The 16,130-nt window shown below is 36.0% G+C and overlaps 1 protein-coding gene across 17 annotated transcripts in view; it reads left to right on the top strand.

The window, feature by feature from the left end:
• LOC131435913 (probable phospholipid-transporting ATPase IA) overlaps nt 1–15,965 on the top strand; it is a 195,220-nt gene extending 179,255 nt beyond the window's left edge. For 13 of the 17 annotated variants that reach the window (XM_058604197.1, XM_058604186.1, XM_058604185.1 and 10 more), the window contains one exon: nt 14,764–14,996. In XM_058604197.1, coding sequence (XP_058460180.1) covers nt 14,764–14,861 — 98 coding nt within the window. In that variant the 3' untranslated portion in view covers nt 14,862–14,996. Of the gene's footprint in view, nt 1–14,763 lie in introns of all 17 variants that reach the window. The other 4 variants (XR_009230553.1, XR_009230551.1, XM_058604187.1 and 1 more) reach the window with 3 other exon arrangements.
• The last annotated feature ends 165 nt before the right edge of the window (nt 15,966–16,130 follow it).

The raw sequence follows: 16,130 nt of genomic DNA, 5'->3' as shown, positions 1-16,130 counted from the left end.
TTAAACAGAAACCAGTGTAATGTTGATTTCTCAAGTACTAGAATGTATAGCGATCGAGTACTATTTATATCGGATACTTTATTTGTTATTTCCAGGTAAAATGGAAAAATGGTATCAAACTAAGTTTAACGATCTATTCTGAATAAACGGTAGATTTCGCACAATGAACTAATATCAACATTACTGCCTCAGAGTAAAAACTTTTTCTTCAACTTCTACTATGATTTTTCAAATGAATTTTCCCGTTTCCATAAGAAATCGTTGAAAAGGTGGAGTAATTAGAAATTTTCCTACCGATTTGACAGCTCTTGCTGAAAGTATCATCTCTAAAGCAGCGCCTCTACATTTCAGTTTTGCGACAATATGCCAATGGACTATTTCGCCATTTTCTAAATTTTTCAGCCCCCTATCACGACGCCATTTTGATGAGATCATAATTGGAACTTCAAAATCATCTGATTGAAACGTAAACAAACAATCCGTAATGCAATTGCTTTACGGTTTACCTCGTTTAGTGCACGAAAATTAGTGAAGGTCGACTCTCTCACAATAACTTGTCGGTTTAGTTAAAATACAGCAGACAGTATTTTGGTACATCAAGTGCAGGTAATTTTCACAATTTGAGAATCGCGATGATTATCAAAACATCGCAGTGTTTGAGACTCAACGTAATCGGTGTACTTTCAAATGGCTGGTGCTCACATACCGGTGTCAGATGGCTGATACTTTTAGTTGAAATTCGATGTAGTTATTTTAACTTGACTAATTTAACCTGAAATACGATCAATAACATGATACGCAAATGAAGAGAAAAGTGTTTTTGTGTGTGTCACATCTTTCGATAGAGATGATTGTCATTCTGGTCATCCAACTGTCAATGTAACTTGGATTGAAGCCACTTGACCATGGTAAGCGTGGAATGCTCAATGGGTTTGTGGACAACAAAATTGCTGCTTTTAGAGCGAGAGCAACCCCTTACAAGGTTCTCGAGAATTCACTACACCCAGAAAAATGTACCGTTTGGTGAGAAATTCACACTGGTGGCATCATAGGTCCTTATTTCTTTAAAAATTAGGATGGAGCCAACGTCACGGTGACATGAATTGATCTTTCAAATAAAACCAAATTTTGGGCCGAAATTTGCATATTTGTGCGTTTTATTTAAAAAAAAAAGTTGTTACACTCCAAACAACATGATTAATTTGAGACTTCTTGGTGTGAATAAGTTTTATTTTGATACGGAGCGCCTACGGGAAAGTAGTAAGTTCTTGATTATAAACATCTTTTGTTGTGCCAAATGTAATTGTTACATGCCGTAAGAAATTTTTTATAAATATAAAAAAATAGGTATAGAATTCGCTCAAACTTTAGAAAAAATTTCCGAGGCCCAGACGGTCGAGTGTCATATACCAATCGATTCAGGTCGACAAACTGAGCAAATGTCTGTGTGCTGTCAACAAAGAGATCTCAGAGATCGGATGTTTACTTTTTTAAGTCATTCAAAGTTTTATGTCAATATTTTCTGACAATATCTGTCACAATTGACCTTGAAAACAGAACATTATTATTTTTTTTTTAACTGCTCTGCACGAAACGTAAAAAATAATAAAAACGGTTATGTGCCCTAGCACAAAATTTGACAAACCCCTAAATGACTGGAACAGAACATGTTTTCAGACTTAGATAACGGACGGTAATACCTATCCAACAAGCCATAGATTGTTGAAATCCGTCCATTTTTAACGGAGATATCGATATTTTTGTGTAAGCAACTTCCAGTACCCTCTTAGAAAAAAAAAACGTTCAACGGTGGTCCTTTATTGGTCCAATACGTTGGATCATTGGTCCAATGAAAGTTCAATCAATCGTTCAACGGGAGGCCAACACGGGACCTTAGATTCAAATGAAAGGTCTTAAGATCCTATAAAACATCTTGCTTTTTAGTCAGATTCATCTTCCGGTTTAAGGATACAGGGTGATTAGTATAAAATGTCCATTACACATAAATTAATCAGGTTTTGCCGTTTTTGCAGATTTGGATAGTTGATAACCAAATAAACTTATTTCAGTTTGAGCGGTATTCAGTTTTCGATTCGAAAGGTTCCCAAATAATTAATTCGCGGTTAATTCGCACTAGGATTTCTCAAAGATGTCTACACTGATTTTCAAATATTTTGAATCAAATGTAAACTAAACAGCTCCTCAGGTGAATTTAACTGACTTCGGCTTCATCGATTTTCGAATTCCGGTTCCAGTATCGAATCGTTTCTCAAAGCTCAATCGTTTTCTCAAAAAAGGTCAAATCGAATTTCAAAAACAAAAATTCAAATTAAATGATTTATGGTCCCATACAAAATTAACGAATTTTATCCGATTCTGATTTCAGATTATGGAATTACAGGGAATAATTCAAACCGATTAAAAAGATGATAATTCCAAAAAGCTTCCAAGTTGGACTCAAAACTATTGCAATTTATTCGTCATATTAATTTATGGCCATATGAATCGTTTTATATTCAATAAGCACCAAGAATAAAAACTCATGGCGCGTATTTTTCTTTCGATGTAAAAGACATTAGTTTCACTGTTCAACTGGACGCCTTTAAAAGATGAAACATACAGCGATGTCAGATCTACGGAAATCTCCGTAGATCTACGGATTGGGAGATTTTCTACGGATTTACGGATCTGTAGATAAAATCTGCGGAAATTGCAATATTTCTACGAATATCTACGGGAATTCTTTATTTTTATACGGAATACTACGGAAACTGTTTATCTTACGACCAGAAAAAAGTCATTACGTGACGGAGAACCATCCTTGTTGTCCGCCAGGATGTACCTATAGCTCAATACTTGTTCGACGGGACTTTACGCAACGTTTGGAAACTTTTTTTTGTCCGATTAGATATTTTTTGCAAAAATTAAAGTTATATTACAGAAATATCTGGTCAATACAATGAAAGTTTGTTTATTACATTAATGGTAAGTACGGTCCTACATAAGTGACGGTTACTTGCCATTTGAAATTTTCAACACGAAACGATGCAATTCGTTTTTGTTACCTTCATGTTCAGTCAATTGACAACATTATGAAACAATTTTGTTATACTACTGGGTTGGCGGTTCAATGCATAGGACGCTGGTCTTACAAGCCAGTTGTCGTATGTTCGAGTCCCGACCTGGAAGGATTCTTAGTGTCAGTAGGATCCATAGTACTAGCCATGCAATGATTCTGTACACTAAGAATCGGCTGCGAAGTCTGTTGAAACAGAAAGGCCAAATTCCACAAAAGGAATGTAATGCCAAGACTTTGCTTTGCTTTGCTTTTATGAAAAAAAATCAACGGATATATTGGTAAAATCAGTAATATTTTAGTTAAAACAGCCGGGGCCAAAATGTTAATATTGCAATCGGGGATTTTCCATGTGATTTCTCTACACAAAGTACAACGAAATAAGATCGACTAAACTCACTCCAACTAAGAAAATATTTTCTAGTAACAGTAGCATTCTTTGCAAAAGTCCACATACGCTTTATATGTCTCACAGCATTACAGCAGCTTTAGGTGTCAGTGCTGTATTTTTTCTTGCTTCGCACAAAGCACCCCACAAAAACAAAAAGCTATCATTTGGTGACAGCAAAAATGCACTCGACGTCGTTCACACTTGTAGGAAAAACAAACTATCGGAAAATTCCTAGTAAGGAACATACTGTTTGATGCATCGACAACAGAAAACTGAACCGAAATGGTAACGACCAGCACCTGACAGTAATTGGAAGACATATAATTTGCTCCCAAATCCGACCGACCTTTCACTAGTGACATCAATAATGCAACATAACCATACACCACAACAATGCACAGTGGTTCAAAAGCGCAATTTCACGCTCTTAATTAATAACTCATAGGAACGTGATTTTTTAGGTACAGTATCTTCAGCAAAGTTGTTCAGAATGATAGACGCCATCTTTTGGTAAGTTTTATTTATGTGATTAATCCCCCTAAAAGTGAGATAAAAATATTATTTTAGTTCAGAGAAAACATAGGGGCTAAGTTACTTCGACAAAGTTGTTCAGAAGGTTATTTCAAACAAATTTGCTGAAGATACTATTCCCGTAACTTGAGTGTAATTCATGATATAATGTATTTTCTGAAAAGGGTGTCCTAAAACCAGTTTTTGTATGAAAACACATATATTATCAATTTATATGAGTTTTTCATGTTCTACAAAGTTTTTCATCATTAAAAACTACACAACTTTCTCAAACATACTATGCTGCTATCATTTCAGTTTAATGAAATAGAGCCATTTTTCATGGTTTTTATTAAAAAATTTCAACTTGTCTATCATCAAAAGGCGCAGAAAGGTGCAGATGAGACTACTTACATATTAAACTACTTGACAAGAGCTTTCATACCGTGGATGAATTACTCGTCTGCGATCGTCTGAAGGCGAGATATGTTCTTTTCAAATATGCTTGTCCTTGACATTTGCAATGATAAGGTGCACTTCATGTCATATCAGACTTCAGTATATATTCATTACTATGGTACTTGCCACAAAATATGATTTTTTTGCACATCGAAGTCTATAAATTGACTAGTTTGGTAACTGTTTTGTCACGATTTTTAAAAAAAAGCAATCATTAAATCGAATTAAGTTATGTCATTTTCTGGTAGAGAAAAGTATGATCAAAATTCATTTTTAGTTATTTGTATTTATTTTATGATAGCTGACAATGTTCTTAACCAGCTAAAAGACTCTTAGCATCATCCGACAGATTCTTGGACTGTTTTGGCCATTCACGAATTCACGAATAACTAATTCATGGGATCCCGATTCGAAAGTGATATGTATTGCTTGCGTGTATAATACTCTCGAAATCTGTATGAAGAAACTTCCTAATGATTGTGAACAGTACAATATAGCACGCGTTTATCGATCTTCACTTCAATTGATGAATGGAGGACATTTGTCCGCAGAGATTTTCTATAGAAAGACTTACCAAAAAATGACATAACGTAATTCGAAATGATGATTGCCTTTTTCAAAGCCGTGGCTTCTTATCTCACTTTCAGAAAACGTCTGGTATGATTACTAAACTTTTCTATTTGTAGACTTCGATGTCCACAAAAATCATTTATTGTGAGAGTTACCATGGTAACGAATATATACTGAAGTCTGATCTGATATGCAATGAACCTTATCATTGCAAATGTCAAGGACAAGCATATTTGAAAAGAACATATCTCGCCTGCAGACGATCGCAGACGAGTAATTCATCCACGGTATGAAAGCTCTTGTCAAGTAGTTTAATATGTAAGTAGTCTCATCTGCACCTTTCTGCGCCTTTTAATGATAGACAAGTTGAAATTTTGTAATAAAAACCATGAAAAATGGCTCTATTTCATTAAACTGAAATGATAGCAGCATAGTATGTTTGAGAAAGTTGTGTAGTTTTTAATGATGAAAAACTTTGTAGAACATGAAAAACTCATATAAATTGATAATATATGTGTTTTCATACAAAAACTGGTTTTAGTTCACCCTTTTCAGAAAATACATTATATCATGAATTACACTCAAGTTACGGGAATAGTATCTTCAGCAAATTTGTTTGAAATAACCTTCTGAACAACTTTGTCGAAGTAACTTAGCCCCTATGTTTTCTCTGAACTAAAATAATATTTTTATCTCACTTTTAGGGGGATTAATCACATAAATAAAACTTACCAAAAGATGGCGTCTATCATTCTGAACAACTTTGCTGAAGATACTGTACCTAAAAAATCACGTTCCTATGAGTTATTAATTAAGAGCGTGAAATTGCGCTTTTGAACCACTGTGCAATGGAGTGATTACTGGTTACAACACGATAATGGATCGTAAATATGATAACCAGTAACGGTCATGCCACCAGACCCGTTGTGGATGTTTCGGAATTGTGTATACAAATGGAGTCCGAAATTGAGGGAATCACTTTGATTACTGAAACATTCATACGTAAATGGATTCATGCAATAGTAAAGTAGTTAGATTAATGAAAGATACTTAATAAGTAGAACCAGGCGCGTAGCCAGAGAAAATTTTCGGGGGGGGTTTTAGAACATGGTGATAAATCAACACATGTACAATTTATATCACAATGTTTCCCATGGGTTATAATTTTTTGTTTCGGGGGGGGGGGGGGTTTGAACCCCTAAAACCCCCCCCTGTGTACGCGCCTGAGTAGAACATAAAAATATGTTACCTAAAACCGTCCCATGACAGATTTAAAGCCTATTCACACTATTCCGGGACGACCGGGACGGGACTATTTGGGACGTTTTTTTCCCTCATCGGCGATAACTGAGCTGCCGGCGTGTGCATGTATTGGAATCCCAGATCCGGGATAAAATTCATTTGGTTGCCGCGATATTCCTCGCCGAGTCCCGGATAGTCCCGTCCCGGTCGTCCCGGAATAGTGCGAGTAGGCTTTTATTTCTACCTTCAGTTTAATAAACGGCAAAGTAATGTAGTTTTACATTTGTAATATAGAAAAGAGGTTTCTCAGGTGAGCAATCTGTATTTACTTTTTCTTATTTAATTCAAATGTCAAAATCCTGTTTTAATCCACCTAGTGGTGTAATGATGCCTTTCTCATATCAATCATACTATCATACATAATACTGTGGTATTCTTCAAAATAATTTTCTTCGATTCTTAAAAGAATGACCGAAATCGGTTTGTTTGACAGTCTACTGATAAAAACTATCAATTGGAAAAGATTTGAGGTCGATTTAGAAATTTTGTTTAAGGTTTTTCCCCATTTCCAGTGATGGTATACAATTTTTAACACACTTTACCCTATATTTCCGGATCCGGAATTCGGATCCGCATGAAATTCAGGAATTACGCATAAGACCACAGGACCTTTCATTTGAACCTAACTTTGTGAAAATCGGTCGCGCCATCTATGAGTAAAGTTAGAACACATATTTTCTTTTTTTTTTGCACAACCGGTTTGGCTGAACCGATTTTCACAAACTTAGATTCAAATGAAAGGTCTTGAGGTTCCATAAAAAATTCTGAATATTATTTGGATCCGACTTCCGGTTCGGGAGTTATGGGGTAATAACTCCCGAACCGGAAGTCGGATCCAAATAATATTCAGGATTTTTTTATGGGACCTCAAGACCTTTCATTTGAATCTAAGTTTGTGAAAATCGGTTCAGCCATCTCTGAGAAAAGTTAGTGCACTTATTTTCACAATTTTTTGCACATTTTACCCCATAATTCCAGAACCGGAAGTCGGATCCAAATAATATTCAGGAATTTTGTATGAGACCACAAGACCTTTATTCTTTTTGCTTTTGAATACCCAAAATAGTGATTCAAAACCGTTTCATTTTGAACGGGTTGGAGTCAAAATTGAATTATTTTGATTTCCTTATGTTGGGCTTTTCACTAAGCATAATTGTTTCATCTTTTCAAAACCGGATCTAGAAACGGCAATGGAAAACGACGTATTCTTGCATTCTTTATTTCGATAAGAAAATTCCGAGAATGAAAACGCTCTGAACTGCAAGAAGTATTTTTTTCACTCAAATGTTTAAAAACTCAACGCTTACTCTAATGTATGAATAAATGCGAGAGAACTCATGGCAATGAGTTTACTTTACTCAAATCCATACTCAAATTTTGACATATTGTTCCAGTTTATGAATTTGAGTAATCGCAACTCAAACCATGAGTTATGTTCAAAGAGCGTGTACTGATGAAAGCTAAATCGGTTACAGAGAAGTCTGCACATACCCTAATGGCTGAAGTAAACTAAAAAGTTCGTAGTTTCTTCATTCAGTCTATTATGGTATTAGTTTTAAGGATAATAATGTACAATTAAATGAATAAAAATGCATCTTCGATTGATACCCGATTTTAGAATCAGATTTGAAACTGACTCAAATTTTCAGTTCAATAACGTTGAAACTGAACTGGCTTCAAACGAACGGTTCGACAGCAGTTCGGTCAAAAACTGTTAGGTTAGACTTGGCATCACACGAAAAGGATATTAGATAAATACAATCGTACCATAGAGCTTATTTCAAACCAAATTTGGGTTACACCAGTTGTGCTTTTTGGCTTTCTCTATAGAAATGTTCTAAAATTTCGAACGAACGAAAGAATTTACCATAAGGGATTACCAGTATCACGCACAATGAAATGACGCACTATAGTAAGAAAAATCATTTTTCCAATATAATTTTGGTGATGTGATGTTCATAATAACAACAAGCTCATCTAAGTAATTGCTTTCGTTTTTCACTTCACTTGGTTTTCACCGTGTAGTGATACCGTCAGTATAAGTGACGTAATCGACGGATCGTCCATTTTCCATCAACTGAATTTTCTCGAAGATAACTCAACGAATTTCGATATACTTAGGCTTATTTGAAAGCTAACAATGTTAATAAAATTTGGACGGGTTATGGATAACATTTCCGGTTCGAGAGATGTAATCTTATTAGAGACGTAACCGACAAGTCCCAGCATTTTAAAATGCTCCAGTAATTCTCGGAGAATGAAAACATCGATTTCGAAAGACTTAGACTCATTTGGCAGCTGCTATTAGGTTATTTGATAATCTCACAACAGTAATGGCTTACGATGGAATTTTACAAATGATTTAATGAAACTATTTTAAATACAAGTAAGGAGTGTATCGAAAAGTAGTTAGCATCATTGATTATTGAATAAAAAAGCGAAAAAAAAACATATTTTGACATCAGTTTTCGATATATTGTAGAAAAAATACATTTTTATGCATTTCACTGATTATAGTGAAGAAAATCCTAGTTTATGTGAAACGCTCGCACTTTGGACTTGACATTCTTCATTAAATTCTGCACTGTTACTTTTGTGATTTTCCTGGTGGCAGCTGTCCAGTTTTTTTTAACTCCTGCATGTTTTGGGACACTGTACCTTCCTTTCGAAAGTGCCGCTTGACAATTGCCCAATACCTTTCAATTGGCCGAAGATCCGGGCAGTTCGGTGGGTTTTCTTTTCCACGAATTGTACATTATTTTTTGACAACTACTGTAGAACGGAGTTAGCGTAGTGGGATGAAGCCAAATCCGGCCAGACGAGAGGAGGAGCCTTATGTTTTCTGTACAGTGGCAGCATTCTCTTCTTCAATCATTCTTCCTCGTACACCTTGGCGTTAATTGTGCCCTTCGTGGAAAAAATCGACGACCGAAAACTACAGGTACAATTTGCTTGCCAGACCAACACCTTCTGCCAAACTTTTCCATTGCCACCATGGTGTCAGCGTCGTCCAGGTCCTGGTACACCGATTTAATATAATATTGCGGTCCGGGCACCGCTCGAGAGTCTTCCTTGGCGTAGGTTTCGTCGTCGATCAGGATGCATTCGTCTTTATTCTGTAAATCCGGTTATACAGTTTTCGCGCTCTTGTTTTGGCCTGAACTTGCTGTACCAGGGACGTTTTCGGCCCCTGTTTCTTGTACGTTTTCAGGGAGTTCCGAACTTTACTCCGTTGAATCATCCCGATGCTGGTGTTGAACTGCTTGGCCGAATCCCGCGTCGACGCCGATGGGTTTTCCTGATGTACTCAACCACTTTTAAGTCCCGGCCGGGCTGGCTGGGACCCGTTTTCCTACCGGATCGGGGCAAATCCTTCATGGAAAGGGTCTTACCGAACTTCTCGATAATATTTTTGACCCGTTTTGCAACTTCATTGTACGTGACACCACTTTCTGAGCACCAAGTGTACAGAATTTTCTTTCCCGTTTCCGGATCAATTCGACTCATCATTGAAACGATAAACCGTACCGAAACCAATCGATTGCGCAGCTGTTATTGACATGTAAACATGTCACCGCAAAACACGCTGCAAAAAATTAAGCCATTTCAGAGTAATAACTGTTTGAATGTTGGTAACTACTTATCGATACACTCCTTATTATCACACCACAAGGTGGATTAAGAAGCGTTTTGTTTTTTAAATAACCAACAAACTGGTACAATCAACTATCACTTTTTTTGAATCATTTTTTGTCTTTCTCATATAGAAAGGTTATGCAATCACTGTGAAAACCGACTTTTTAACCGAAACCCGGAGGGCCGAATGTCATATACCATTCGACTTAACTCGACGAACTGAGCAAATCTCTGTGTATGTGTGTGTGTAACAAAAATGTGCACTCGATTTTCTTCGATTTCCATAATGTTAAATATTTCACACCGGCATTTAAACCGGCGAAAAACAAAAACCGTGAAAAATTTAAATCATCGTTCAGAGTACGATGGCAAAACTCTGTAAAAGTTGAATGAATTTTATACTATTTTATACTAGTTAATGCACAAACAATCCCTTGGTTTCTTTCAAATCGAAGAGAAACATTTTGAAAAAAATACCACAGTATTTATATATATATATATATATATATATATATATATATATATATATATATATATATATATATATATATATATATATATATATATATATATATATATATATATATATATATATATATATATATATATATATATATATATATATATATATATATATATATATATATAATGAGGGAGGCATTATTCCACCACTAGGTGGATAAAAACTGGTTTTTTCTAAAGTAAACACTGTACTCGAAAAAAAAAGCTACATACAAAGATGTTCACCAAAAATTGATTTAAAGTCAAGTACATATTATCCTAGGCCCGCACTTTAGATTTAACGTTACCCATCCAATCCTGTGCAACACTTTAGCCATCTTTCTTAAACATCCTCTCTTTCTTGAAATTACCCGACGAACAACCAAAAGATTAAAGCCGGGTATAAATAAACGATGTGAATAAATAATTTTTTTTTGTTGTTTTCGAAGACATGTTAAAAGACATCGATGTTTAACAGAGTTTGCCCTTCGTTACCGTTCACAAATTTTCTTTTGGCTAAAATTCTGAAGAGTTTTACGAGTCTTCTTTGGTTCTAAAACAACATCGGTAGATTGGTTTCACTGCATCATTGGTATCACGTAATGCAACGAAGCCAGGTCCAGCCAAAATACAGTGTCTTCTTCGTAGGACCGAAGGAAGAGTAGCAGGCGTCTCTTGAGGTATTTTTCTCTATATATTTGGTAATTGATGGCACCGGTTGTTATGTACGGCTCATTGAATTTTCCATTTGCCTGTCACACGCAAATTTGTCGACCTTCTTCTTCTAAAACATCCAGGCGGTATTTGCCGACGAAACACTCTAGATCGGAGATTTGTTTGGCGTCCGCTTAAATGTATGTCTCGTCGTCCATTGCAAGGCTTTGATTAGGCACCGTTCTTAACTTGGAGACATCAAGTCTGACCCACTTCATTATCTGTTGGACGACTCAGATAGAAGAATCGATCTTTTTGGTTTCGTTCCGAATAGAATGGTTCGGATTGCACGTGAAAATAATTGATCTTCTTTGCGTTCACGAGGTTTATTTTTTCGCGTTTCTTCCACTTGGAACTGGCTCGTCTGGATCTTCTACCACACGAAAACCGTTCGAACTGTCGATTCCCGAATTCTTTCGCGATTCACCTGTGGGACCGGCCTGGATTTTCCACGACCGCACCCATATTTTTTTGTCTTCTTCTTTCTTCTGGTTGTCGTCACCTCACTTGAGATGACGCCGATTGATGGCACAGCAACTTAGGCTATATTTCCAATTAATTTTCATTTATAGTCCAATGGACTTTCTTTTCACTAGACTACAAGCAAAAATCTTCACTCTTGGAAAAAATGACATTTACGATTTACGTAAATTCAAGCATGCCGTAGTTTCTTCGGTGGTGACACAATATTATACACAGTTCGTAAAAATCTTGTGATTTTACATCTTATAAGATGCACATAAATGGAGCACAGACTAACAGACAGGACACTCAAATTAAATTCTTTAATCATTTTAACGGTCATTTCGAATATTTCTTTAGTTGAGACATTGAGTTGGTCATGATGGCGCCACATTGCCCTACCAAAAACAATCATTTATCTTTCATTTACCAACAGAGTTGCCATTCATACAGAACTATCTGTAATGTACTGATTTTTATACGTCCATGCGGATTTCATGCAGGATACAGATTTAATACATATTGCCTAAACTAAATGCAGATTTCTGCCTACTTCTCATCCTCCAACGCAATACAAAATCGAACCAATGTTCTGGTACGATATTTACTTGCTTCTGGCCTGCCGCCAGTGTGACAGGTGAAAATCATCAATACAATCAAAAATAGCCTACAACTACAAGTGACTACAAGTTCACTTTTCATCGGGCCCGATAATGAAAGTTTTTAACATTTCATGTCAAAAACTAACTAAAAGTAATAAACATTACAGCTACCACAAACCAATAATTAGTTTTACATACCTGAGAAGTCATTTCTCTGAACAACGTTGAGAAAAATATATCGTTCCTTTCAAACATCGCTGAAAAAGTTAAATATATAAACGTAATCCCATAATTTATTGCGACGATTTTTTTTTCAAATATTATACAAAGCTTGATGAAATCTGGCATCCCTGCGAGCAGCTGATCTTAGTTGACAAACGGGGGGATGGCAACTAATAAAAAAAAGCGTTTACGTAACACAAGGGGTATACCGATACTAATTAGTTCGCGCAGTTCAATATAGGTGAAACTAGTGTCCCACGAAAATTTATTTTTAGAAGAATTTTCTCATAGTGTCATGTCTGTTAGTCTGTGGATGGAGCGTCGTATTTCACACAAATTCATATTCAAGAAAGTATAGAATTGTTTGATTTGAAAACTACATAGCTTGAATTCGAATGAAATAAAAAAAAACAAAAGATCAATAGCAACAGCGGGACTTGAACCGAACATGAACATTTGATCACAAAGCACATTGGTTAATCGACTGAACCACAGAAGCACCGCGGTAATTGGTAGCCGAATGCAAATTACACTCGGAGCGTGTAAAATTCTGTGCACGTGGAATATTGCATCATTTAAAAAATCAAGTAGTTATGAGTAATATCGTTAATAGATTTATGTCACATTTAAAATTCATAATTTTTTTCTTTGTATCTTTTAACATGTGAAAATAAATTTTGCGTCTATATCGATGTAAGCTTCAGCTGAATTAACTGTGTAGTTAATGATATGACTTATCTTTACATGCTTTGAATTGTAAATGTAAGTGAACCGTGACGCTCCTTTTATGTGCATCTATAATGATGTAAATTTTTCTAGCTGTTCGAGTCGCCAAAGTACGGACAAATTTTTTTTCTTTCTCACGAAATACTCGAATTTTCACCGCACTAGCACGATTAAACGTGCTCATCCGTTGAGAGATTCACCGAAAATATAATTTTTTTTGTCGAAGCACATCTTGCGTGGAAGCCACCTCGACAACCACTTGGGTATTTTTTTTTCTAAATATTAATTTTTCGGTAATTCTAACATATTCTAACCACAGAGAACAGACATCCAAGTAGAGATTTCTATTTGTATAAGAAATTTTACGGTTGTTTTAAAAAGCAATCACCAAGTAGTAATTCTCCCGTAGAGGCGCTCCGAGCAGCCCAGTGATCCCTTATAGTCCAATCCACGTGCGAATGTGTTGGTGTGGCTATTCTCAGCAGTTGAAAGGTTAATGCTAGTGTGAGTATGTCGAAATAACCCAGTGAATTTTGTCGATCCGCATCGTGCCATTTATTGAAGACATATATGCAATAAAAAACACTGCAATGCCAAGAGAACAGTTGAGAAAGACATAAAACCAAAAAGTACAGTGCGGTTGAATGGGTAGTGGGTAGTGATTTTGAACTGGTATTGGGGTACGGAAAACGGTCACAGATTTTCACATACAGGTTTTGGGTTTGATCACAGATTTTTGAAAAAATGACCTGGCATCCCTGTCAATGGGCTCTTGCGTTCGAGCTTACATACAATGGTAATTCATGCGTGCAAAGTCGAGCGCAACGGTGATTTTTAACGGATTGTATGCTTTTGTACGGATTGTGTACAGCTTTTTTGAAAACAGTTTGAACTAGCTTGGATGTCTGTTCTCTGTGTTCTAACCCTCTAGTGTGAGCATAGTATAAGCACAAACGAATTTCCAGACATGACAGTCACGATCTTTTTTTGGCGCACATCTACGGTCCTCCGTGAAACTGGCACCAATGGTGAAAAATTGGTTTCACTGCTGAGTTCCCATCATACATTCATAATGCAAATGTCAAACCGTGAGAACCCTTTCGATTCGGTAGCTCATTTGTATATATTGAGATTTTATGGCACACTTTGGTTGAAATGATAACAATTCAATTAATCTCGCGCTCCACCCAGCGGTGAGTGCGGTCATTTCAGAAGGTACCGGGAACGAACCACATTTTTCAAAAATATTTATAAGCACATACATGTCTTTATTATTTATCTTTGGTATAAGTTCCTGTATGCGATTGCGAAGAAACCGCTGACCAGTTGTAGCACAATGGCATTTCAAAAGGCTGCAATTTGGTGAACAATTCTAATGCTCGAGTTAAACATCTGATCTCTGTGCTACGACTTTTTTCTATCACTATTGCAGAATCGAATTGAGTCAGTCAATCAACAATGTAGATTTTATACAAATTGAATATTTCACCACCATTTCGAAAGCATATCTAACAAAACCAGCTCCACTAATCCGTGTTTTCTTTCTTCTTCTCTATGCTGGTTTATTTTCCTACATACCCCCAAACACACAGATGGTTTCGCTTTCTCCCAGGAGGAAGGTGGAACTGTGACGCAAACCGACGTCATCAGAGCCTACGACACCAATCTGCCCAAACCGGATGGGAACTGAGAGTACCGACCCGATTTCTGCTACGAAAACTATTTTTCCGTGTGCTGAAGCGGAAACGCAGACGGCATCAGCAGCAGCACCCCGGTAACAATAGTAACAACCGCCGGAAGCAGCACATAAGCCTACTGTGATTGCGGGCGAACGTGTGCTGCTGCACCAACTGGTATTTGTTTCGCCAAATCGTGAACCTTTCAAGCTTTTACTAAAAAAATCTCAGCAGAAAATTACGCGTAAGTATGTTTGTGTAATTGTGAGTGATGTAAACTAAAAACACTATTATCAGTATATAAACGCATATGTAAGAAAAAATAAATGATGAGCAGCTTAGGGAAGAGGGAATATATTTATAGTAGAGTATTCAGATTATTTATTTTTCGTCGTCGAATGTGTATAGTGAATATTTATAGTCTTTAGGATTAGTTGGTCGTAAAGCGAAATGACTATGTTTCGAGAAGCAGGGGAAAATTAAATTATTAATATCAACACAAGAAAGTATTATTTTTTGTATCAAAAATGAATCAATTATACAAATTGTAAGATTTTGTGCTGTTCATTGAGGTGTTTTTGTTTTGTTTATTTGTATCTTTTATCCCCAACCAAAAGATTTTCTACTCTGATCTAGTTTAGTTTTCTACTAAAACAAGTTAACATTTGGAATTTAAAAAAACGGAAAGCCAAACACTAGGAAATCATTAACAAAACCACATTTTACCACAAACCTAAAATTCCAATATCCTAACACTAAAATAATGAGTAAACAATTTGGTAATGCCTTGGCCGAAACTAACCTATATGTGAGAAAACCTTATCTAGCGGAACACAATGTTATCACCAATAACGAACTACACGAAAAAACCTTAACAAAACTGAAAAAACTGAAGTAAATGTAAACATATTAGATTATATGAAACAACACAAAACTATTATCAAAAACATTAGATATCGTAAAATGGATTGTGACGTTCCCCATGAAAACGTAACAGAATGGGAGGCGGAATCAGCGAACGTCGTTGAATAAATACAAATACTTTCAAATCTTTGGTTATTGTTTGTTGATAGAACAATTCAGATCTGTCAAATATAATAAGTATACTACCTAGAAAATATGTGATTTTGTACATGTTATCCGAAATTACCCTCGAATGAAAGTGTGTGTGTGTGTATTTACTCACCCTAGTACCAAATATCGGAAAGCGCTTTACATACGAATAACTTATTCGCATGACCCAAGTTGGTGTTGGGTCAATCGAATTGTGGTGAGCAAACACT

Source organism: Malaya genurostris, chromosome 3, assembly GCF_030247185.1.
Source record: "Malaya genurostris strain Urasoe2022 chromosome 3, Malgen_1.1, whole genome shotgun sequence".
Classification (NCBI taxonomy): domain Eukaryota; kingdom Metazoa; phylum Arthropoda; class Insecta; order Diptera; family Culicidae; genus Malaya; species Malaya genurostris.
The sequence above is the reverse complement of the archived record's forward strand: the minus strand, read 5'-3'. Positions and strand labels throughout refer to the sequence as shown.